We start from the raw sequence: 23875 nt of genomic DNA on the forward strand, positions 1-23875 counted from the left end.
GCAGGAACTAGCAGAACCTCAGGTGGAAACAGGCCCAGGCTGGTGTCTGAGCAATGACCTCTGACGACCTTCAAGTGAAGAAAAGGATTTCATGACAACGTGGCGGCTCGTCTCTGGCCAGGAGACGCTCTTGGATCGGGTTCAGGATCGAGCCGGGACCAGCAGATGAGGCCACATTAGAGCGGCAGCAGCTGCCACGCGTGGTTCATAAAGTCACGTGACAGGGAAGGTTCTTTCCTCCGACCCGTCCCATCACTCCGGACTCATCCCGCTAACTCTGGCTAACACATTAGCTCCACATTTCTCCGTGGTCACGTGACCATCAGCCCACCACTCAGACCCGCTCCTGCTCTTATCTGGCAGCCTCTGTTATGGTGAAATTTCATTACTTTCTATCATTATTTATTGAATCAATCCTTTAGCAGACATGCTAATGTCCATTAGCTCAGGTTTCAGTTGGCTCTGGAAGTCCGTTTCAGACATCAAATCCCAGTTTTCCCTCCTGCGGCTCCATTAATCTATAACTGGAAAGGTAAAGCCGCATGTTGCCTGGTTACTAATCACTCTGCATAATTTATGTTGTCCTCATTACTAATTCAGCGGCGAGGCTCAATAACAGGCGCTGAGTCTTTCAGCTCATGTTGTTTTCATAATCTTTGTTCATGACTGGAGGCTGTTTGGACCGGCGCGGCACCACAGCGGCTCCGGTTTCACGCCGGAGACATCGAAAATCACGTTCCTGCACAGCTGCTTTGTAATCACATCTGGATCTGAGAGCTTTCAGACACGAGAAGCTTCGAGAATCAAACACACTCAGCATCTGCTAACGCTCTACAGGAAAAACGATCCCAAAGTTCATTAGCGTTAGCATGTTGGCGAACGTAGCTGTGGCTCCACTTCCTGTTGTGGGCGGAGCCACTGATGCAGGTGTCCAGGTCAGTTCGGCCCACTCACATTCTTCCAGATTAGCTTCCACATGGTTGCAAATCCCACACAACTCGGTGTTTTTGGATGCTCGCTGGTTTTTGGCGACGTCATCACAAGCGCCGCGTTCTTCGGTCCAATCCGAACATTTCAAACGTCACCAGATGGTGATTCACAGCTTATTAATCCACCCTCAGACGCTGGTGACCGCGCCGTCCTTCTGCTCCCACATGGACGTTCAGAACAGAGACGCCAGCCCGGTTCTGTCAACAGGGTGACTCACATTTTATCATCTGTCCATCTGGTTCCTGCAGCTCAGCCCCAGCAAGAGCTAGCTAGAGAAGCTCTGACGTTCTGCTGAGCTGAACCAGGAGGCTCCTGGGTCTGGGTCTGACCCAGGAGGCTCCTGGATCAAAGATCTCCTGACACCATTGCTGCTGCAGCTTCTGAACACGGTCACCTGTCAGATGAACAGGAACAGGAACCATCATGGTTCCTCAGGACTTTTGCTCCTCCTGGAGCTCCGTGGGTGTTCCTCAGACATGAGGTGATGATGATGATGTCCTCTTCCTTCTGCTCATCGTGGCCTCCCTGACAGCGACCTTTGTTAAAGGTCACCAACATGAGCCATGTTTCCAGACTCCTCGCGCTTGCTCCGGCTCTGGTTCCTGTCAGGGAGGAACAACCCTGACCTTCTCCTGCTCCTCCTCTGCTGAATCTCAACAGCAGAAGTGATTCAACTTCTGCTCCAAGGAACAGAACCTGCGTTAGCTAGCTACAGCTGTTCTAGAACTAAAATGATCAAAGCATAAACGTGAAGCTTTGTTGAGGGGAGGACAAACAGGAAGTGACATCACAACCGACCACAGAACTATCAGAAACCGACGGCAGTCTTTGCCTGAAGATGATCCCAGTCATTCTCAAACGTGTCACCATGGTAACCAGGACTAATGGTGAGATGTCCAAGTCAAATGCGGGATAAACAACGCTGCCCGCCCGAGCGTCCCTGAAAGCACCGCGGCCGACGGGCCGTCACATGTCGGTCAACAGGCCTCCAGCGTGGGTGGTCACGTGACCACATGACATCACGTCTTTTTGAATCAGACAAATGGGGCTAAGATGAGCAGAAAGGGAGGGGGGGCTGTTTCCTTCAGAGAAAGCAAAGAAACAGGAGCTATTTTTAGCAGCTTGCTAATTTTAACGGCAGCACCGACTTTACTGGTGACAACTGCAAAGCCCAGCGAAGCTACCGGCCTCGTCCACGTCCAACACGTCCACGTCCACGTCCAACACGTCCAAATCTGATCCAACTGCAACCCTGATGAAACCAAACCGGTCTGGAGGAAAGCTAGCCGCTCCCAGCTAAGCCTGAGCAGCAAACGGTGTCACGCCAACACCGACCATGTGACCAATATGTGGCTGTATCGCCACCTACTGGCCCGGCTGTCACCAACCGCTCGTTCAGTGGTAATGGATGGTGGGGGGGGGGAGTGTGCCATAGCTTGTTATAGAGGAGGCAGGTTGGACTGAGATGGTTCACTGCACAAACAAATGTTTGTCCTGCCCTTGTGTGTGTGCGTGCGCATGTGTGTGTGTGTGTGTGTGTGCGCATGTGTGTGTGTGTGTGTGTGTCTGTGCGCACCAGCTGTCACCAGTTACTGTCCCGACTGGCAGAAATGGGGGGAAAATGCAGTGAGGACGATCAGACTGGTGGTAGATGGAGCTGTTAATCAAGGGAGAGGCCAGAGGTCGGAGGAAGGGGGCGTGGCTTAACACGCCTGAAAACAGCATTAGCGGTGTGAGCGTAGCTGCCCCCCCATCCCCAGAGGATAGAAGGGGGTAGGGGGGAGAGGGGGGAGAGAGGGGGAGAGAGGGGCGGGACAGGGGGGGGCTCCCATGTGACAGACAAGCTTTAATGAGACCGGCAGATTGGGGGGGGGGTCACATGATTTATTCAAAGGGGGGGGATTAGGAGTGAAAGCAGCCACCTGAACCCCCCAAACACACACACACACACACACACACACACACACACACACACACACACACACAGTCCCTCAGGGCTTGTGGCTTTGAAGGATGTTAATTGTCGCCAACACGACTTTAATCAGATTTCATGAGTCTTCCCCCATCATACACACACACACACACACACACACACACACACACACAATCCAGTCCCGTGGGGTGTGAGCGTGTGTGTGAATTAAGTTTTGGAGAGGAGGTGTGGTCATTAGCACCAAGTCCCATATGCTACCTGCTGACCCAAGACACCCCTGGGAGACACACACAGACACACACAGACACACGCAGACACACACACACACGCAGACACACAATCAGTTTGTGCCTAAATATCGATGTTAACATGAGGTTGTCGTGAGTGTAACCACTCTTTCATAGGCCTGGTTTCTAAGTGTTGAGTTGTTTGTTTTATTAGCGCTCCCTCCCTCCCTCCCTCCCTCCTCCCTTCACCTCCCTCCTTCCTTCACCTCCTTCCTTCATCCCTCCTTCCCCTCCCTCCTTCACCTCCTTCCTTCCTTCCTCCCTCCTTCACCTCCCTCCTTCCTTCCCCTCCTTCCCCCTCCTCTTGTCCTTCCTCTCCTCCTTCTCTTGTCCTTCCTCTCCCCCTCCTCTTGTCCTTCCTCTCCTCCTCCTCTTGTCCTTCCTCTCCTCCGTCTTTAACTTCACCCCATCATCTTTGGACGAACAGCTACCATATAGGTGTGTGTGTGTGTGTGTGTGTGTGTGTGTGTGTGTGTGTGTTAGTTGGGGCTGAGGAAGAGAGGAAGACAGGGCTAAGTAGCGCAGAGATGAAGGGGGGGATTACAGAGACAGACACAAACTGTTAGCGTCTGTATGTGTGAATATGGGATGGTGTCGGGAAGCTGAATGAGTGGTCTCCATGGTAACGGACACTGCCGCAGTGGAAATGAAGAGGGGGAGGAGGGCAGGAGAGAGAAGTGTGTCTACTGTAACACTGCAGCAGTGTCAAGGGCAGAAACACACATTTACGCATGCACACACGGTCACGTGATCAGCCAGGAAATCAAACAGGGAAAAAAGAATGAAAAGCAAGATTTTTCTGTTTGTTACACACCTGACGGGTGGCAACACCCCCCCCCCCCCACCTGTGAATGAGGCTCAGGGCAACAATCAGCTAACCAGTAAATCACCTTTGAGACAATGAGAGGAGAAAAGACCGCGTGAGTGTGTGACCTGACCAGCGTTCAGCAGCTGCTGCTCCATCACGCCACAGCCCAGCACCTCCATCCAGTCACCCTGGAACCGCACCTCCATCTCAAAGGAGGGGTGAGTGAAGGGGAAGTGACAGTCCACCCACCGCACGTCCACAGCTGAGAGACAGGAGGCAATAATGAGCGGAGAAGCTCTGGTGTCACTTCCTGTCTGGGGAGGCGCTCACCTGCTCCGAACAGGTGTGTGACCAGGCGGGTCAGCGTGTGTTTCAGGTCAAACTCCAGCAGCTTGACGGCTTCCAGGCTGTGCGTTTCCTGTTTGTGAGGCGTCCGCCGCCCGCCCGCCTCAAACAGGGACAGATCCTCGCTGTTCTCCACCTTCTGGAACAGCTGAGGAAACGCCACAAACATCTGGAGTGTCTCCCTGCATGACGCCAACACGTGGGGGGCAGATAGCTGCTGGGGGGGGGTCGTACCTGGTGGTTGGAGAAGAGGCGAACTCCCTCCATCTGGTGGAACACCGGGTAGTGACTGGTGTCTATCTCGTCCCGCCGGTAGACGTCTCCGGCCACCAGGAAGGCGTCCAGGCCGGACCGCACCAGTTCCCGTTGGTGGGCGGAGGTGTGAGCGCGGAGCATCGTTTCCCTGCCACAGTTCGGTGATTGGAGCAACGCTCGATGCTTCAGGTGCGTTGGGGGGGGGGCGAGCCGGGTCACTCACCTGTTCAGGTAATAATTGTCTCCCTGTTTCCTGCTGGGGTGATCAGGCGGGATCAGCAAACTGTGGAACCCAGAAGGATGAATACAGGAGTGTTTTCCTACAGCTCAGTTTGACCGTTTCACGACTCGGGCAGATTCAGAAGCCGACCTGTCGAAGTTCTGCTCCACTGTGACGACCGGGCTCAGGTTATCGTGGACAGAGAACAGGGGGTTCCCCCGGCAGGTGTAGAGGCTGCCACGACAACACCATCCCATCAGCATTCATTAACAGCAGTCTGTCCGTGAGCATTTTAAACAGGCTGCAGTTTAACCTCGGATTAGAAAGCTGCTCTGGATCCTGAGTGCTAGCAAAGTCGAGGCCAATCTCTAAACTCCTTATTTAAAATAAACACTCACCAGGCAGTTCACCCCCAATCAGTGGCTTTCTGGAAGAGGATCATATCCTTGAGGTTTTCCAATCCGCTTTTAAAACCCTACATAGTAGCGAATCTGCGGTTTTAACGATAGCTTTTAGCTGCTGTCTCTGGTGACTGGTGGTTAAGTGCTTGGTTACTAGGAGCTCATCTCTGCCCTTCTCTATGGCCTTTGACCCTGACTGATTTGATGCCATTTGCAATACTATTTTAGTACTGTTTTTTAAATTTGATGTCATTTTTAACTACATTTGTGTTTTTATCTCGTATTTATTCTATGCGTTGCTTTGGACAACTGTGTTTTTCTAAATGTGCTATATAAATAAACTTAAATCCCGCAGCCCGCCACCAGGAGGCCAGAGGAGCTCGGACTGGTACCTGTAGAAGTGCGACTTGATTCGTTCCTTGATGAGCCACAGAGGATGATGGGATTGGTTGTGCAGGTTGCGGCCGACCTTGGCCAGGATCTTCGGTGTGACATTGGTGAAGTCATCACGCTGGTAGGCGTGGCCAAGAACCTCCACGGTGGCCTGACCAGCAGGGTCGGTGGTGCTGAGGAGTCGACCGCTGGTCTGGAACGCTGCCACACAGTACAGGTGAGTCTGGAGGGGGCGGAGCAAGCTGAGGGGCCTGTTGGGGAGCCTCATGATGATTGGCCCATCAAACTGCTGGACACCAGAGACACACCAACATTAATGAGTCGTAGCATGTTAAAACAAACAGGAATGAACAAAACGAATCCCTGAGCGCTGGTCTGGACTCCGCCTACATTTAGATGAGGACAGGATGAGTTTTAATGTAATCTGGAACCAGAATCCAGTTAAGCTGTTAGATGGGAGTGATGTGGTGATGGAGGGGCCCCAGGGGTGATGGAGGGGCCCCAGTGGTGATGGAGGGGCTCCAGGGGTGATGGAGGGGCCCCAGTGGTGATGGAGGGGCTCCAGTGGTGATGGAGGGACACACACACACACACACACACACACACAAATGCCTTTACTCTCTGCAACCAGAGAGTTGTTGGCACCAGAACATCCAGAAAAGTCAGAATGTTCACGACCTCCAGAGGCTAGCAAGCTCAGGCTTACCTCAGTCTACCCCGCGGTGCAGCTGCATCCATCGGTTTGGGTCCAGGTGCTTCAGAAGGATTTTTCTGCCAGTCTGAACATGGCGGGATCAGAGGACGAGCAGCTTTGATTCTTCAAAGAAAGGAAGGATAACGTTCATCTACAGCTCATTAAACATGTCCTACTACTCAACAGTTCCAGAAGTTCTGATTCCTTCACTTGTTTGTCTCAGGCTGTTTCAGCAGATCTTTACTGACAAGAATCTGGCTTTGGTCAGAAATGTTAGGGAAGGTCTACCTGCTGGTGAGGACAAATGTAAAAGGTCAAAGGCCCTTGCTGGCTGCCCGTGTCCTGCGGCCTTTTATATAATGCAGAGTGCATCCCAGGCTGGTGCACAGGGGCTGTTGTAGCTGCAGGTAACTCAGGTGCTGACCCACACCAGGGCTGGGCCCAGCAGAAGGACCAACACACTCGCATGCATGTGGGTTTATCCCTCTCCGTCATCTCCACCTATTGGACAATGGTGGCCTAACAGGTACCAGTTCAAAGCTGCACCATTTTAATGTCGATGAGTATAAAAAAATTAGGTGATTTTGGACTCCTGGTGACTAGGAGCATGTACCGTCCCATTTCGGATGCAGGGACAGGAGAACCTGCAGGACGAGCGACCCAATGGCACCACTGAGGCGACGAGTACGTTTATAAGGAAAAATGAGATAAAGCCAATGCACAGTTTCTCTTGCTGTTTGTGGAGCTTCTACCAGTTTCTTGAGATGTTTCTGGTCAACGAAGAGTCGGCATTCAGGAGGACACCTTCGAAGCCGCTGCTGCTTCTGCGTGAACTCGAACTTTCTGCTCAAGCTGCAAACTTAGCTGCAAGCTAACATGCTAACCCAGAGCAACGTTACCACGCACAAAATGCTGCCCTTTTGTGTTCGTATTTTCATCTGTAATCTCGGGGATTTTTGAGTTTTGAATTTTAAACTACACCGAGAGAGTATTAATGTATTAATGAGTATTTTAAGGAGGTTTCAATGGACAAGCTCACTCACCTTGTGTCACCCAACAGTGTTTAGAAACGGTTTAGTGGGTGGATGCGTGCCTGTGTGACTGCTGAACAATATATTGCATTTAAATTAGTTTACCTTGATCATATTTCGGTATAATAAAACACAGATGTTAAATACTACAATAGTAATAGAAAAGTTAGGCGCGAAAATTAAAGCCGAGGCGGGGAGTGATTTTATTTTTCACAGGCACGCTTTGGTCGCACATATTTCGGGTCCTTCAGGCAGACCCTGTTATGAGTATCAACATGTCGGCGCCCGCAAGATCACAAGTGATTTCTCTTTATAAATTGTTACTGACGGAGAGTAAGAAGTTTCCTTCGTACAACTACAGGTAAGAGCGGATGTTTGATTGATCTGAGTGATCGCGGGGGCCGAACAGTGCGTGTCAGCGCCATGAACGGTGCCGTTGCTAATGTAGCCGACGGTTGTTTATGTGAGCCGGCATCGCTGTTCCTGCTGCACATGTTCAGGCACATTAATGTCTTTCTATTACAGTATATTAGTTTCACACATACATGACATAAAAATGGCTGCTTACAGCTTTGTGTGTGTGTGTCTCCGCCAAACCTTGGTTATGTTCTACTTTAATCTGCCAATCATGTCATAATGCTGCAGTTGCAGAAAATTCAGTCTTCAGATGGTCATAAAAAGCAACATTTTCGTTTAATTTTTCTTTAATTTGTTCCCTTTGCCAAGCTTTAATGTGACAGATGTCTGTCTGTTCGTTAGCAAACAACTCGAAATGCTATGAACGGATTTTGATGAAATTTGAAGGAGCTGCTAATGCACCAGGGAGTAGCTCATTATTTGACGGGGCTTTGATCATTAAGCCTATATGACAGCTGCCTATATGTATTTCTGTTTACACTAGACTGTCCTGTACTTCTGGCTTAGAGCTGATGGCGGTCTGCTTTCATCCCAGCGGCTCGACTCCCTCTCAGAGTCCAATTCCATGAATTTTGACACGTCCAAGGAGACCCTGTCTGGGACGGGTTCCAGCCCTCCCACCCCCGCATGAGCACGTGACCCTGTTGAGTGTGGCTGAACATGGATAGACGAATAACTTCTAAGCAATGAAAATATCATTTTAATTAAATAGCTGGCAAATACTGTTGGTTTAACCATTACAAAATGATTAGATAATCAGCACTATGGTTAATTTAGTGTGTGTGTGTGTGTGTGTGTGTGTGTGTGTGTGTGTGTGAGTGTGTGAGTGTGAGTGTGAGTGTGAGTGTGTGTGTGTGTGAGGCGGGGGAGGGGTGACTTGTGTATTCAGAGGTTCCCCAGTCGCCTTCTTGACGCCAAGCCTTGAATTATTGAGCGATCAGATGAAAGCTGACCTCCTCGCCCTGATCTTCGTCCTCTTTTCCTCTTCATCAGTGGGTTGGATAAACTCCATCTGCTGACCCTGAGAGAAAACACACACGTGTGTTTTACCTCTGAACGTTAAGTTGAGCCGTCTGTGTGTGAGCGCTGAAGCTTTGGCACGTTTATTTTAATTATCTTTAAATGAGGACGTCGAATCCTTCTGGCTTGTTTATGTTTCAGTCAGTTTAAAAGGATTTGAGAGTCTCTCACCCAGCTTTATTCTCTATAGAAGAAGAAGAACATGTTTTGCTTTGTTGAGCTCATTATAAATTCAGTGATGTCACAGAAACCATTTAATCTGATACAACAGAACAGTTTCTCATCTCTCTCTCTCTTCTTAACTGCTTCATCCCTTCTGGCTCCCCGGGGGGCGGGGGGGGGGGGGGGGGGGGCAGGACCCCCCCCAGGACCCCCCTGGATTTGTGGGTTTGGTACCTTGCTCAAGGGTACCAGGGCAGTGCTCTGACGGTGTTCTGGCACCCCCTTACGACCAGAACACCTTCTGTATATATATGTATATATGTACACTTGAATCTTGAATATCATGTCTGCACTGGGGCTCGAACCGACAACCCTCCTCCACCCGTTTTCACACTTCTCGTCCTGGTTTAGGAACTACGCAGTGCGACGGGTTCGTGATGCCTTCAGGGCCAACAGGACGATTGGAGATCCGACCACAGTGGAGAGACTGATAACAGAAGGACAGCAGACCCTGGCACTGATACAGAGACAGGTGACACACACACACGCACACGCACACACACACACACACACTCCAACACTCCGTAGAAATACGGCGTTCTGGTCTGGCTCCTGAAATCCCTGTGACCACGAGGGACAGCTTCCTGTTGGAAACGCTGGTCTGCCGCCAGACTCTATTATGGGATGTAATAGGTGAAGAGGGGCCTTATTACCAGTGTTATTACTACTTTGACAAGCGTCCCCGTCAATTCTCCTCGACATGTGAACTGGAAGGAGGACGTTTATTCGGAGCACAGCTGGATATTGAGCAACGACTATTGATGACAGATTTAGGACCATTTGATATTTATTATTATTCCACATCTGTTTGGCAGTAAAAACATAAAAGATCCACAAGTGTGTGCATGTGGCAGAGAGCAGAGGATTGTGGGTAAAGCTATTTGTTCAGAGATCTGTGTTGACCTTCTGTGAGGAGGGTGTGTGTGTGTGTGTGTGTGTGTGTGTGTGTGTGTGTGTGTGTGTGCGTGTGCGTGTGTGTGCGCGCGTGTGCGTGTGTGTGTGCGTGCGTGTGTGTGTGTGTGTGTGGCCTTCTCCTGCAGTGTAGCTCAGCCTCGTCCAACTATCCAGGAATTTGCTTTGTCATGTTGCGTCAAGGTCGTTTTCACACGGGCACAATTGGTTGGGTCCTGGTTTGTGAGGACCTGGGGGGGGGGGGGGGGGGGTGTCCATGGTTGCCAGCAGTAACAGGTAGACGGTGGTAAAGGAAGCCCTCCCCTCAGGGCTGGTGCTGGGGGCAGCGGGAGGTTCTGATTGCACGGGTGTGTGTGTGCTGGGTGAACTTGGACTGGTTCTGACACGTTGAGCTGGGGCAGAGCGAGTTAGCACCAGCAGATGGTTCCCGTCAGGCTTCCTGTGGTGCGGTTGACACGGCGATGGACAGGAAGACGGGTCTCGACCCCAGTGAGACGGCTCAGGATGGAAGCTCTGGTGTTGGGTCAGGACCAGCTGATAGTCAGGGTCCGAATCGAGACAAGTGAGTCCAAACGCCTCGCTTTAGCCGTTAGCTACCACTGTCTGTGATAAGCTAATTAGCTGTAGCATACGGAGAGTCTGCAGGCTCTCGGTCCTGGTACCAGGGACGGGGCTTTAGAAATGAGCTCTGCACCACGTCCGGTCCTCTGAAGTGGTCCGGAACCTCAGAATCAACATGCTGTCGTGGCGAGGGGCCTCTCCTGCGCCACGTGGCCCCTCCCACTTCCTCCTCCTCCTCTGGGCTCATTGTTTTGTCTCTTTGCAGCAGTGTGTCCGTCGGATGCTCTTATTCGCCCGGCCCCCCCTGCACTGGACGCCCCAGGGCAGGGCTCCCAGCATGCACTGCTGCTGAGGTGGGCGCGTTTGATCGGTACGCCAGATGTAGGGGGCGGGGCATGGAGACGGACAGATGTGCAGAGAGAGAAAAGACAGCTGCAATCACTTACATGACTGATGTGCCCCCCGACAGCTGATTGGCTCAGAGAACTGCCCCCTTCCACACCCCTCTGCCACCAATCAGGAGAGCGCATCCACGTTCGTGCGTGTGCACGTGCGTGGTGCAGAGGACTATGTAGGCGCACGTCTCCCCCTGCTGGCGCTGCGGCGACATGACGCGATCTCTGCACACACACTTCTGTCCACTGAAATCTGGTGTGTGTGTGTGTGTGTGTTTTCAGGTCAGCGTTGGCCGGATGTTTGCGTCCCAGAAGACAGTGGTTGGATAAACGGACTAACAGGATGTGACATCATCACAGAGTGCGTCGCATTTTAAGAGTTTTCTTGACTCTTTCAGGATGGATCGATCACATTTCTGTCATCACTGATTTCAGTTTGGAGATCAATCAAAGGTTCTTTTCTACTTAGAACTAATATAATAGTATAAAAATAGAATAATGATAAATATATAACAATAACATTCCCCTGCCGTGAACATCAAATGTGATCAGCTGTGACAGCAGCTGTGGAGACATTAAAAATGCAGCAATCGTTCAACTGTTATTGTGTGTTCATGCATTCAAATACAACAGCCAGAAGAGTGTGTGTCTGTGTGTGTGTGTGTGTGTTTTTATACTGAGCATCCAACAGCGGAGCAGCACACGTCCTTCAAGCTGCTCCACTTAATGGTGAGTCTGATGTTTTTCATCAGTTCCGTGCACGAGCTGTGAGCTCTTCAACCCGCAGGACCTGGTCCTCTTGGGCCTGGTCCTCTTGGACCTGGTCCTCTTGGGCCTGGAGGAAGCAGCGCTCGGGCCCTGTTCTCTCCGCCCCTCCCCCGCCCAATCAGAACATGATTAAAATTGGTCCAAATCAAGCAAAGCCTGTGGAATCAGATCTTCATGATGTCATTATTGGCCGACGCCCACGTTTGACGTCTACCTGCACTGGCTTTCATCTTGTCCCACGTGGACAGATCAAATAGATGTCATCATCTTGGTCAACAGGACTATTTCCAGATTCGCTGAACTTTGGAACTTTGACCATCAGGTGAAGATGATGGACAGATGGTTGTCAGGACGACGACCTGATTAACCGCCGATGGTAGTAAATTTAGCCTCAAGCAGCCGAAGATCACGTGTTGCCTGACCCAGCTTTGATGTGTAAAGTTGGGACTAATAAGAGCTAATGACAACCGGCTAACGCTGATATTGCTAACAGGAGCTCCAGCGATTGCTAACAAACAATATCTGCATGAATGTTATCACCAGTAGGACGTTTTATTTTCAATTCACTTCACATTTGCAGAAAATCTTAAAATATTACAAGAAAAAAAACTAAAAATAAACACAATCAGTAAATTATTGATGATCACGAAACATCTGAATCATTAGTATTTAGATTTCTAGGCCTCTTTAAGGCCACAGTGTTTCTGAAGCATGTTTAGCTGACAGGTTACTATCCTGAAGTCCACCTGAGGAGGTGTTTCTGCATCCGATCTGAAAATGTCCTCCTTAACTGTCTGGTTTTATTGATTAACCTTTGGTGAAGATCCGGATCAGACGTGATGATTGATCAGCTGATCGGACTGAGCTCAGTTCTGAGGTAAAGTGATGAGACTTGTAAACATGTTGAGGAGGTTCCTCTCAGGCCTTCCTTCATCTTGAAACCCTGTTTGGGAGCTACAATCAGAGGCTCTTCCAGGCTTCAGGTAAACGCTGCACTGGTTCCGCCCATGCACCGGTACCGGAGCGTGTAGTTGCGGCCTTCGTTGTTGTCCCAGAACTCGCCCTCGTCGCTCTTCAGGTACACGGCGAAGTGCACGGCCGAGCTGGGGTCCATGAAGGGCGGCGTGTACACGGTGAAGCCGAAGCGCTCTCCCACCGTCCCAGACTCCTCCGCGGCCACGTGCAGAGCCTGCGCGTCCACATGGGACAGCCAGTCGTTGAAGGTGTACCTCACCCCGACCTCCTTTACCCTGCGGCCGCACAGGACCCGGATCTGTCCCCGAACCTCGAAATGGGTGATCGTGATCTTCTCCAGACAGACGCGCAGAAGCTGGACTCTCCGCTCCGTGTCCAGGGGCTCCGGGAAACAGGAGACCAGGCGGTCCAGGCTGGACTTGAAGCTGTGGCACAGGTCTGTGAAAAGCTCCTGTGGGGGGAAGCTCCTGTGCCTGGACAGAACTTTGCTCGGAATCTGCGGCTCCTCCAGCGCACTAAAATGCTTGACGCTGGCCAGGTCCAGGCCCATCGAGTCCGCAAACTTGACCCGCTTTCTGCTGTCGCTCTCCGGGACCCCGTCCAGGAGCGCGGCGGGGTAGGCTGGCAGGGACCGCGCTCTCCTGCGGTCTCTCATGAACCTCTCCAGCTGAGAGGCATCTGCCTCATCGTCCAGATCTTCCTCCTCATCTGCTTCTTCGTTCTCTCCCCGGCCGTTCTCAGCCGTTTGGCCCGGAGAGGGCGACTCTCCGCCGGCGTGGAACTGGAGCAGTGAGCGGGACATGGGACCCCGGCGGGCGGCCGTCGATCGGAACCTGCAGGGCCGGTCAGGAGTCCTCGGTGATCCCGGAGGTCTGGCTTCTATACGAGCGCCCCCTACCCTCACCCTCACCTGTGAGCGTGTCGCGGACGCGCGCACTGATATGTCACAACCCACAACTTTCACCTGTTACCATGTGTGGAGCGACAACAGGCAGAAACCTGCATATCAACAGCCAGAAACAGTTTCACAACAGTCAGAAACCTTCATATCAACAGCCAGAAACCTGCATATCAACAGCCAGAAACCTTCATATCAACAGTCAGAAACCTTCATATCAACAGTCAGAAACCTTCATATCAACAGCCAGAAACCTTTATATCAACAGCCAGAAACCTTTATATCAACAGCCAGAAACCTGCACATCAACAGTCAGAAACATAAACGATCAGACGACTGAATCCATCATCAGTCATCCAGTGTTTAGCAGCAGTCACTCAGGTGCTTTGCTACAGGTTGTTGAGGTGTCCGGTTGTTGAGGTGTCCAGTTGAAACAGTCGTTCGGTAACAGCGTGTTCTGGTCAACACTGTGAGTCACCTGCGCTCATGGAACGCACAGACGACACGTGCGTCATCGAGCAGCAACTGAGCAAACGTGACGTCGGCGTTCCCTTGACCCTCCTCGAACAGACGCTCTGGCCGGTGACGTCAGCGCCAGACCAGAATAACAAGTTACGTCAGGAGCCCCGCGGTCACGTGATGAGGACGATCGTTTATGAGACGCGGGGACCATCGTGAGTCCGATTATGGATCAGAACACACAGGAACCGGGCCTCAGGGCAGATGTTCGATCATTTGTTGCTCACGTCATCATGTGAGTCAGGTGGAACACGGAGTGTGTGTGTGTGTGTCAGAGTGTGTGTGTGTGTGTGTGTGAGTAAACGCTGGTTTATTTCTCATGTTCTGGAACTGCTTTAATGGATAAAAGAAGCCAGACTTCAAAGCAACAAGGTCACTTTTTCTAAATTTCTGAGTAAAGAAAGCAAATCATTGAGTTTCAGATGAACTGTAAAACAACCTTTAAATGAAATAAAACATTCCACATCACATGATTAAAAGGTAGCGACAGACTTGCAAACGCTGGTCACGTGACCACGGCGTGACCACGGCGTGACAGCAGCACGGCAGCGTCCACATTCTCATGATGAGTGATTGTAAGGACACTAATTGTAGTAAAATGTTCATGATCAAGGTGAAGCTGGGACAGGTGGGCCGGCGCCTCCACGTCCTGGTCTGGTCCACTGGTCTGGTCCCTGGTCTGGTCCACTGGTCTGGTCCCTGGTCTGGTCCACGATGGCGTCAGTCGCTGGTGAGGACGCGGTAAAGCATGGTGACCAGGATGGCGACCAGACCGGGAACGACCCAGTTAGTCCAACTGCTGCAAGAAAGAACTCAAGTTAAGCAGAGAGGTGGCTAGTTACCGCTGCTAACCTGGTTAACCATCGCAATTGGTGATATAATATTTGATGTTTGAGCTCCATCATCTTGAAGGACCTCCTAACCATCCCCAGGTCCACATATTGACAGGAGGGCTGATGTTGCCATGGAGACGCTCAGTTCACTCTACCTGTACTCGTCCGCCACAGGTGTCACCCACGTCTCCTGCAACCAACACACACGATCAGACTCCGCCCCTCCAGATGTCACCTCATTAGATTGTGTAAAAGTGGGCGGGGCTTGTCTCACCTGTGGTTTTTCGATCTTGTGTCTGTCATCCTGCAGACGAACAGATTCAGATTAGAGACGACAGACGACAGTAACCAAAGTGCGGCCGGGCGTGGACACTGACCGGGTGCAGCTCGCCCATCAGCAGGCCGCCCGCCATCTCTCTGGCGTCGGTGGAGTGGCCGACATCTTCGAAGCTTTCCGTGGCGTCCCCGCCCGCATGCTCCCGCAGCACCTCCTCTCCCCCCGGGTGCTGGTGTGGAAAACAAACAACAACGATGCTAACGGTTAGCGCCGCGAGCATGGAATGATTGACAGGTCTGGACCGTTCACCCTTCAGCACGGTGAAATGAGCCGTGACAGTAAACACGCTCCTGCCTCACCTGAGGGATATCCAGCATATAATCAGGTGGAGAGAAAACCCAGAGGTCGGAGGTCACCGACCTCAGAGGTCAGACATAAATAATTTACCATCCAGGATTATTTACTTTCAGTTTAATCAATAATGTGACGATCAGAGGCCTGGATGATCTCCTTTTTATGCAGATTATGCAGCATATTTATGCTTTTCCACCAAGAAATCATCAATCAATCCAGCAATTAACCAAACAACTGTCACAGGAGTGTTGAAATGACGTCATAACAGCAACTTTACTCCTGAATCTTTCATCAAGAACCTCGTCGCCGCACAGGAGACGTCCCTCCAACGTCTGATATCCTGATGAACGAGGCCAGAATTAGCAGCTAAGTGTGTCGCCCTGAAACAGATGATTCCTCCAGGTAAATATTTGTTCAGCTACTCCAGATGTAGCCGCCCCTGGACTCTGGAACCGTCCATCAGCTGCTCTTTAAGGTAAAGGTAGCTTATCTTAAAGGGTCACTTCTCCCAGGCCTTCCTGGCTGCTTGCATTCTACAGTACTTTGGTCAACCTGGGCTGTTTTAATTGTGCGTTCTAAATAAATTCCTTCTGATTTGAATTGAAATAGAAAATATGGGCGCTGTGATGGATGCAGTAAAAAGTGATGCAGAAAACACGTCAATCTTTGATTCCTCCGTTTCCTGGACATTTGCATCTCTCAGATTCCCCATCAGACCTGAGCATTGGTAAAAACGGTCATTTCCTCAGCACTTCCCTTCTTTTCCACACATATTCCTCCTTTTCCCACGATACCGGCACCACTGTCTGATTATCTGTAGAGTTTGTGGCCCCGTGACTATTCCACAATGGTCCTCACCTCCTCCAGGAACTTGGTCACATCATAAACTTTGTAGTTGATGATGATCCACGTTGATTTAATCGACTTCTGTTCTTCGATCTCGGACAGACGGAAGTATTTCACTCCGCTCGGGCTCTTTTCCGACGTTTCACCCATTTGTGTCCGTGTTCAGGCGCGTGTGTCTGGGCGAGAGTCGCCGGAGTCTGGCTGGTTATATAATCCTGCAGCGACCGTGATTCCACAGAAACTCCGACATTTAACCCACTTTCTCTTACGTTGATTCAACTTTCTTCGAACTCCTCACTCCTGTGCGGTGGGGGAGGACTTCCGGGAGGTTCCTTAAAAGTAAAAACCCTACACACTCACACAAATTAAACCAGAATAAATCAACGAATATGAAGACACCTTAGGACACAACAGCAAGCCTCTGACGTCATGTGTGGTCATCTCGTGGTGCGAAAAGGTTTTTTTTTCTTGTTTCGTTATGTGATCGCGGTCCCCTGTTCTGAAGACGGGGGATTGATTTTATTGTGGAAGAAAGGTTTCCGGTCAGAGCCCCGCCTACCTATGTGACGTCGCCAAATATATGCCCGCCCCTCTGCCTCCTTCGCGCTGCTATTGGTTGTTCTCCAGCTCACCTCTGACCAAGACTCCCCAATTGGCTAACAGGCTGTCAATCATAGTCGAACTTTGAGCAAGGACGAGGCCAAAGTTGAACATTTTCAAGGAACTTGCTTCTCACGCAACTATTGTGTGTGTGTGTGTGTGTGTGTGTGTGTGTGTGTTATTAACAGCTTTAGTTTTAAAAGAGCAATTGCTAATTTTAATAATAATGATAATTATAATAATAACACTTCATTAATCAATCCAGCAGTACTACTGTTGCAATGAACAAGCTGTAATAGGCTAGTAAAATATATATATAGATATATATAGGTATAAATTGGAATCATATATATAGGTATAAATTAGAATGTCATCCATATTGTCAATCCTAAACTATGGAGTAGTTCTTAGCAAGAGGCACTAAATTTGACTGCATGAGCTTAAATCTGAGGAATTTGGTGACACCCGGGAAGTTAGAGTCATCCAGCAGGACTAATCTAGGCAGCACTTTGCTGAAAGACTTGACTATATCTGGCATGTAGATTCTTATGATAAGTTAAAGCCATATGGCATCTGCAGCAGTGGTTTTGGAAGCTGCACACTACAGCTACTTTCTACAGGCCTTGGAGACATGCAGGAACCCTCATTCATTCATTGGCTGTGTGGACGTTTCTCTCACCATGGCAACAATAACAATACAACATCATGTAACCAGGCTACCTTTATTCATGAATTATGAACAGCATAACGTTAAACCCAACCACTCCACAAAGACAACCAACACGCTGCCATTGGGTTTTAAACCCGAAGTCCCCAGAGGGGCTCCATAGTCACTGGAGATGTTGAAGTTAAAAAGTAAAAGTGAAATAATGTGTAAAACCTCCTCGGAGCTGGACAGAGTAGTTTGTTTTCTTGTACCAGCAGAAGTGCGCAGTATTCTAATTGTTGGTTCACCCTCTGAGAATAGCCGATATTCTAACTTAATTGGTCGTAGTTTTTACAAAATCTGTTCGTTTCCCAGCTGGTTTATTTACCGATTGGTTTTAGGGTAAGAAACAGTTGATTTAAGAACGATTCTAAGAAAAGTCTCGTTTCCGCGGTTAGCATTTAGCTCGTTTTAGCTAACGAAGCGCGCGTTAAAGGAAACAGGTGAGTTGACATTTTCAGGTTTAAAACTATAGTTGTGCTACACATTTCACTGTGATTAATACCGGTTAGGATCGCTAAGGAGTAAACGTTTAAAATAAAACGGCACAACCACCAAAGATGCGTTCGCATTTTAATATTTAAGACCCATTTAATCTGGATGCTGGTCAACCGAGAAAACCCAGGTTTCCCGCAGGTGTGGACCCAATGGGCTCGGCTGTCCGGTCCTCCACGGTTCTTCTGGACCTTCCAGACTTCACTAATTTGTGCTGCGTCACTCTGACTCTACGGGAGGAGGAGAAGGAGCCGAGGAGCGAACAGATGAAGATCTGCAGGTGCCCGACATCATCTTAACTCGCTAGTTTTAATGTCCCGCTGCGTCTGAAACCCCCCTGCTGCCTTGATAGTGCACTAAAAAGGGAGGACGCCATTTTGTGGGTGTCTCAAAGTTAAAAGTAGACATTGATATTACTGAGTATGAAGCTCACAGGACATCATAAAGCATTTTGGGATGTCCAAGGGTCCCAACTCAAATGTGTTTGTACAGAGAGCTGGTGCTGCTCCACACTGATGTGCTGGCCTCAGCAGCTCCGGAGTCCTTCACCGAGATCATCGTGGTCATGGCTGTAGGACACACACACACACACACACACACACGCTGGCCCTTCTCCGGTTCTCTGAGTTGGACTTTTCTTGCTTCAGCTCCAGCTTTTCCATACGGGTGTGATCCAGATGTTTGGAAAGAGACGCCGACTGATGGTCAGTGTCACAGCGTCATCATCCAGGAACATTTTCTGCTTACCTTCACTTACTGGTGTGTGTGTGTGTGTGTGTGTGTGTGTGTGTGTGTGTGTGTGTGTGTGTGTGTGTGTGTGTGTGTGTGTGTGTGGGTAGCTGGGCCCCCCTCAGCGTGTCTCTCCAGCTGTTCTGCAGGCTTGTCTCTCGTTCTCTGTGACCACCAGACTCTCGCCCAGCTGGAACAAAGCTGGCCTCTTCCTCGTCAGCGGTAGTTAACTTTGTTTATGGTTGTAATATCTGTCTTACGGTTTGACCCTGAATGTTTGTGTCCATCACTGTTGCCTTCCACGGTTTGGTGCCGTGACAGACGTTCATTAACCTGATTATTAGGCTGCTGCTCACCTACTCAGAACGTGTGTCCAGACAGGACATTTGTGACTAACAGAGCTAGCGGTGCTAGCTGCAGTGCTAACAGTGCTAGCAACAGCGCCTGCGGTGATCCTGACATTTCTGCCGTGGACGATCGTTTGCGGAGCAGCAGCGAGTGATGCAACCGTCGGCTCCACCTTCACCTTAAGCCCAGTCTGATAAACCGGTCCTTACTGCTGCTCAGATTAGTCGTGCTGTGCAGACTCACCTGTGGTCAAAGGTCAAGTTTAATAATGGTTCAGAAGAGGGTAAAGGTTGTGTGTCCACATGTCAGGGCTGTTGCAACACTGCCGAGATAAAGCCCTCAAACACCAACAAGCCCTGAAAATAGTTCTCCACAGTCGCCCCTGTCCGGGTCCAGACCAGCACATCCGGGTCACCCCCGTTCACCCGCTTCAGACGTGTCCCAACACGCCAGTGGAAGCTTAAATCATCCTGATGTGATTCATGACCTGACTCCTTCTGAACTCGCTTTAGTTTGTGACCATGAAAATGACGGCAAATAAATAACAGTGGACTCTCATAAATACTAAAGCAACTTAACCAACTCCAGCCAATAGCGCCGTTGCTATGGTGACGTAACTCCGTTTAAAAACAGGCGTTTTGGAGGCCACACTGAAAGGTCTTTCTCTGTTCTCAGGTAAAGACTTTGTGAGTGAGCGAGGGAAGATGGACGCCGTCCGTAAGTCTGCAGCAGCGCTCCGGATCAGAGACGTTAGAAGCTAGCCGCAGCTTAGCCACGGTCGTCACGGTGAAATCTGGCCCTGATTGCAGCGTGGCAACGTTAACGTCTGTCTCCCTCCAGGAGTGGAGTGGAACGCCTCTGAAGATCAGCTGTGCATCAGCGTGGAAGCAAACACCATCAGAGCTCCTCCACCAACCGTATGAGTAGAGAAAGGACTCAAAATGGTGCAAACACATCAACAGAGATATTATTGTGTTTGATGTCCAGCTGGAGGACTTGGACCTCGCTCCCTGCGTCCTCAGAAGGTTCTGGAGTCATCCTGATTCGTTTCTGGAGCTGCCCCCTGCTGGAAGAGTCTGGTGTCACGTGCTGCCCAGGTCAGATGTGGACACACCGAGGAACAGCAGTGATGGATAATCTGTGTTTGAACTTCCTGAGTGTGTGTGTGTGTGTGTGTGTGTGTGTGTGTGTGTGTCCTGACTCTGTGTGTGTGTGTATGTCCTGACTCTCTGAGTGTGTGTGTCCTGACTCTGTGTGTGTGTGTGTATGTCCTTACTCTCTGAGTGTGTGTGTGTCCTTACTCTCTGAGTGTGTGTGTATCCTGACTCTCTGAGTGTGTGTGTGTGTGTGTGTGTCCTGACTCTCTGAGTGTGTGTGTGTGTGTGTGTGTGTCCTTACGCTCTGTGTGTGTGTGTGTGTCCTTACTCTCTGAGTGTGTGTGTATCCTGACTCTCTGAGTGTGTGTGTGTCCTGACTCTCTGAGTGTGTGTGTGTGTGTGTGTGCAGTATGAAAAAAGGCCAAATCATCAGAATCAGCCATAAGCTTCCTCAAGATGGACCATTCAGGACTTATGGAGACCTGCAGAACCACTGGATGAGCTTGGTACACACACCAATGCATAAAATCACATAATTTATCATGCAACTCCTTGCAGTGAACTCAACTCAGTCAGACGTGTGTGTGTGTGTGTGTGTGTGTGTGTGTGTGCGCTCCAGTATGGTTACACCCTTCCTGAGCTGCCAGAGGAGGAGCTGGTGTACTGCAGCATTTACTTCAGACTGGTTGGAGAGCGCCTCTTCACGTATCCTGAATAATTTATCAGCAGATCTCAAAGTCCTGACAGGAAGGTAAACATGCAGAAGCTCAGGTAAACAACGGTACCAGCCAAACCAAAGCTTTGCACATCAGCACCCAACCTGCAAAACCTAAACAAACAGGAGTCCAGCCGAGAGGCCTGAAGAGGATCAGCAGTGGGCAGGGTAGCAGCCGGCCAGTACCGGCGGTCCACCGGGACCTCAGGACGGGTTGCGTCACACGTTCTTTGACCATCATGACACCCGCAGATACCCGCTCAGCTGCATCCGCCTGCAGCAGGTACAGCGCTGTCCTCGGCGTGACCAGCAGGGGGCGCTCAGCGCCTTCCTGTCTGACGTCCGCACCAGTCTGCACAACGTGTGCGGGTTCCCTACTTGTTTGAGCAGAAAACGCAGTCGCTGCACGGACGTCAACACACCGGTGCAGGTACATACACACACACACACACGCACACACACACACAAAAACAAAGAAATCAACAATAAAAGGCCGTAAAAGTCCCAATAAAATGCAGCCTCATATGGGTTAAAAGCCAAAGACAAGAAGTGTGGGCGCCTCTCAGCTTCCTCCTGGGTCTGGGGAGAACCAGCAAAGATTGACCTGCCGTCCTTGGGGGGGGGGGGGCGGAGCAGGTCACTGAGGTGGACCTACAAAAGAATTTTGAAATAAAGCCATTAGGAAGCCGATAAAGTGACACTGGCGCCAGAGAAAAGTGCTCTCATTTCCTGGTACCAGTTAAAAGATCAGCTGCAGCTTTCATATTGGTGGGTTTACTTTCTTATTTTTTTCAATTTAACCTTAATTTTAAATCCTCAAAATCCCCAAAGCAATCCTGAGGTCTCTTTTCTAACCACTAGGGGGCGCAGTAAACAGCAAATCGGTCTTTTTCTATCTACACGCATGAAAACATCAGAAACGCTTTTTCACTCCTCAGGCGTTGGGTGATGACATCAACACAGCCGCCACCTCCTGCAGCACCCCGCCGCTCCCCCAAGTCCCAAATGTTCCTCATCAATTACCCACAATGCCTCACTTCGCATCACAGCATTCAACTCAAGGTCCCTCTCAGCAGGAGAGAGCCCAGAGGCTTCAGGACTGTGGATTCAGGACCGGCCTGAGCCACGGATCTGCTTCTTCCTCCTCTTCCTCTGAGCAGTCCACCCCCCCCAAACTGGTTCCCATCTTTACGAAGAGGCGTCCCTCCCGTCAGGCCAGCCTGGCTCTGCTGCGCCTCAGGAGGCAGAAGGAGCTGCTGCCTGGGACCAGTCGGGAGACCTCTCATTTGACCCCGATGACCTTCCCAGCCCACAACCCGGTCAGAGCACCACCTGGCCAGCCTCGTCTCTGGGCTCCTCCTGCAGCAAAGTTCAGATGCCCCCTGAAAACCACCACGGAACAAAGTTCTGAAGCAATCTCCAAACATCGGACCTCATCTGACAGCAGCTCACAGGTGAGTCTGTCGCACCTGTTGCATAGATGGATCCAAACAGAACCGCACTCACCCTTCCCTCATACACCAGCAGCACAGGCTGTCCCACACCCAGTTTCACGTCCTGACCTCCTCCTCTTGTGTTCCAGGTCACATCTGCAGGTCCAGATGTGGAGAGAAGAACCAGGTCAGGAGAACCTGCTCTTCCTCAGCTAGTCTCCTGAGTCAAGAGGAAGAGTGTTGAGAACAGGAAGGAGTTGATCCTGAAGGTTATGGCTCGTCTGACTGAGGCCGGAAACACACTCACACACACACTCACACACACACACACACACTCACACACACACTCACAGTATCAGTTGTGGAATAGCTCTGTTTGGCTCCTTCATTGTGTTGAATCACAAACACAGGCATCAAAAACCTCATTTAAGATCTTTACATTTATTGTTTAACAGGAAAGTTCCATTTTTCCAGGGTTTATACAGTGTTGATACATTTTGTTCGTGTGTATTTCTACATCTGTTCTAAAGTGAACATTTGTGAAGTTCTGTCAAAAATAAACGTAACTGATTCCTTCAGTTGGCTCGGTGTGTGTGTGTGTGCGTGTGTGTGTGTGTGCGTGTGTGTGTGTGTGAGTAGAGGTGGATTCTCTGCTAACAGTTATTCACAGCTACAAGAGCCGCCTCTGTCCAATGTTTCCCAGGAAGGAGCAGATGAGCCTGGACTGCTGATAAGATGTTTCAGCTCAACATTCAGGAACATTCCATGATGTTTCTCTCCAGCTGTCAACAGAGCCCGTTATCTTCCACCCAGCCTGACCCCCTCCTGTGGGCCCTGCAGAGTCCTCTTACAAGTTAAAAAGCATTTACTTTTCCAACTGTGATGAGTGACCAGAGGTCATTTAGGGACCCCCTGTGAGAATCTGTCCCTCCTCTCTAATCACTGTGACGCACACTGTTGTCCGACAGATGGCGGTAATGTACCCGGAAGTTTGGATAGCAGCATGTTTGTACCCAGTAAAGCCTTTTCTTATCACCTAAAGCGTGTTGCTAACGACAGGCTGGTGCAGGATAGCCGGTAACAACCAGGTTTTACAACAAATATATGTGAATCTACGGCTGAAAAATGAACAAATCGTGTTAAAATGGACGAGGGGCTGGAAAAGGTGCAAGTTCTTCTATTACTGCTGGAAACAACTCAAAAGAAAAAAACAGCTTAAACTGAGAAGATAAAGATTGTACAAGGATTTATTGATTTGGGCCCTAGTGGCTCAGTCTGCTGGGAACTGGGTGGAGAAGAACCGTAGGTGTTCTGGTGGCGCGAGACAGGGCGCAGACTCCGCCCTACTTCCTGCTTTCTACGGGCGCCGAGCTGGGACAATTGTCGTTCCATTATAAA

General features: G+C 50.2%; 5 protein-coding genes across 8 annotated transcripts in view; 2 read left to right on the plus strand and 3 right to left on the minus strand.

Moving 5' to 3' along the window:
- Positions 1-7491, minus strand: part of fars2 (phenylalanyl-tRNA synthetase 2, mitochondrial) — a 9203-nt gene extending 1712 nt beyond the window's left edge. The window contains exons 1-8 of one of the 2 annotated variants that reach the window (XM_029842756.1): positions 7370-7491; positions 6339-6449; positions 5632-5918; positions 4989-5072; positions 4842-4901; positions 4598-4766; positions 4349-4511; positions 4149-4280 (exon numbers count right to left, since the gene is read on the minus strand). In XM_029842756.1, the coding sequence (XP_029698616.1) occupies positions 4149-4280; positions 4349-4511; positions 4598-4766; positions 4842-4901; positions 4989-5072; positions 5632-5900 (877 nt within the window). In that variant the 5' untranslated portion in view covers positions 5901-5918; positions 6339-6449; positions 7370-7491. Of the gene's footprint in view, positions 1-4148; positions 4281-4348; positions 4512-4597; positions 4767-4841; positions 4902-4988; positions 5073-5631; positions 5922-6338; positions 6450-7369 lie in introns of both variants that reach the window. The other variant, XM_029842755.1, reaches the window with a different exon arrangement.
- A 72-nt stretch (positions 7492-7563) lies between these two features.
- lyrm4 (LYR motif containing 4) lies at positions 7564-11528 on the plus strand. Its single transcript, XM_029842766.1, has 3 exons — positions 7564-7718; positions 9368-9488; positions 11167-11528. The coding sequence occupies exons 1-3, from the start codon at positions 7621-7623 to the stop codon at positions 11212-11214; spliced, it is 267 nt and encodes an 88-aa protein (XP_029698626.1). The 5' UTR covers positions 7564-7620; the 3' UTR covers positions 11215-11528.
- A 654-nt stretch (positions 11529-12182) lies between these two features.
- Positions 12183-13588, minus strand: ppp1r3g (protein phosphatase 1 regulatory subunit 3G). The gene has a single exon (XM_029842762.1). It carries the CDS (start codon positions 13427-13429, stop codon positions 12632-12634), a length of 798 nt encoding a protein of 265 aa, XP_029698622.1. The 5' UTR covers positions 13430-13588; the 3' UTR covers positions 12183-12631.
- Positions 13589-14361: 773 nt separating this feature from the next.
- Positions 14362-16788, minus strand: cyb5a (cytochrome b5 type A (microsomal)). Of its 2 annotated transcripts, none has more exons than XM_029842764.1 (5): positions 16367-16788; positions 15255-15383; positions 15152-15181; positions 15033-15067; positions 14362-14840 (listed from the first exon to the last, which is right to left on the minus strand). In XM_029842764.1, the coding sequence occupies exons 1-5, from the start codon at positions 16502-16504 to the stop codon at positions 14765-14767; spliced, it is 408 nt and encodes a 135-aa protein (XP_029698624.1). In that variant the 5' UTR covers positions 16505-16788; the 3' UTR covers positions 14362-14764. The 2 variants fall into 2 exon arrangements, with proteins under 2 accessions (XP_029698624.1, XP_003977997.1); XM_003977948.3 differs by having other exon boundaries at positions 14362-14843; positions 16367-16702.
- Positions 16789-17686: 898 nt separating this feature from the next.
- Positions 17687-23055, plus strand: c10h18orf63 (chromosome 10 C18orf63 homolog). 2 transcript variants are annotated; one of them, XM_029842746.1, is made up of 13 exons: positions 17687-18103; positions 18286-18435; positions 18648-18726; positions 18803-18859; positions 18995-19106; positions 19908-19949; positions 20073-20149; positions 20220-20329; positions 20739-20835; positions 20949-21034; positions 21297-21474; positions 21983-22498; positions 22627-23055. In XM_029842746.1, exons 2-13 carry the CDS (start codon positions 18308-18310, stop codon positions 22699-22701), a joined length of 1557 nt encoding a protein of 518 aa, XP_029698606.1. In that variant the 5' UTR covers positions 17687-18103; positions 18286-18307; the 3' UTR covers positions 22702-23055. The 2 variants fall into 2 exon arrangements, with proteins under 2 accessions (XP_029698606.1, XP_029698605.1); XM_029842745.1 differs by having other exon boundaries at positions 18297-18435.
- The last annotated feature ends 820 nt before the right edge of the window (positions 23056-23875 follow it).

Source organism: Takifugu rubripes, chromosome 10 (assembly GCF_901000725.2).
Source record: "Takifugu rubripes chromosome 10, fTakRub1.2, whole genome shotgun sequence".
Classification (NCBI taxonomy): Eukaryota; Metazoa; Chordata; class Actinopteri; order Tetraodontiformes; family Tetraodontidae; genus Takifugu; species Takifugu rubripes.

Bases quoted from the DNA above. Each gene is read 5' to 3' on its own strand.
- lyrm4 (XM_029842766.1), top strand. From the start codon at position 7,621: ATGAGTATCAACATGTCGGCGCCCGCAAGATCACAAGTGATTTCTCTT. The intron at 7,719-9,367 runs GTAAGAGCGGAT...GTCCTGGTTTAG, and splicing joins TTTCCTTCGTACAACTACAG to GAACTACGCAGTGCGACGGG. The intron at 9,489-11,166 runs GTGACACACACA...GTGTGTTTTCAG, and splicing joins TGGCACTGATACAGAGACAG to GTCAGCGTTGGCCGGATGTT.
- ppp1r3g (XM_029842762.1), bottom strand. From the start codon at position 13,429: ATGTCCCGCTCACTGCTCCAGTTCCACGCCGGCGGAGAGTCGCCCTCT.
- cyb5a (XM_003977948.3), bottom strand. From the start codon at position 16,504: ATGGGTGAAACGTCGGAAAAGAGCCCGAGCGGAGTGAAATACTTCCGT. The intron at 15,068-15,151 runs GTGAGACAAGCC...TGTTGGTTGCAG, and splicing joins ACAAGATCGAAAAACCACAG to GAGACGTGGGTGACACCTGT. The intron at 14,844-15,032 runs GTAGAGTGAACT...TCTTTCTTGCAG, and splicing joins CCTGTGGCGGACGAGTACAG to CAGTTGGACTAACTGGGTCG.
- c10h18orf63 (XM_029842746.1), top strand. From the start codon at position 18,308: ATGGGCTCGGCTGTCCGGTCCTCCACGGTTCTTCTGGACCTTCCAGAC. The intron at 18,727-18,802 runs GTAGGACACACA...TTCTTGCTTCAG, and splicing joins AGATCATCGTGGTCATGGCT to CTCCAGCTTTTCCATACGGG. The intron at 21,035-21,296 runs GTATCCTGAATA...TGACACCCGCAG, and splicing joins GTTGGAGAGCGCCTCTTCAC to ATACCCGCTCAGCTGCATCC.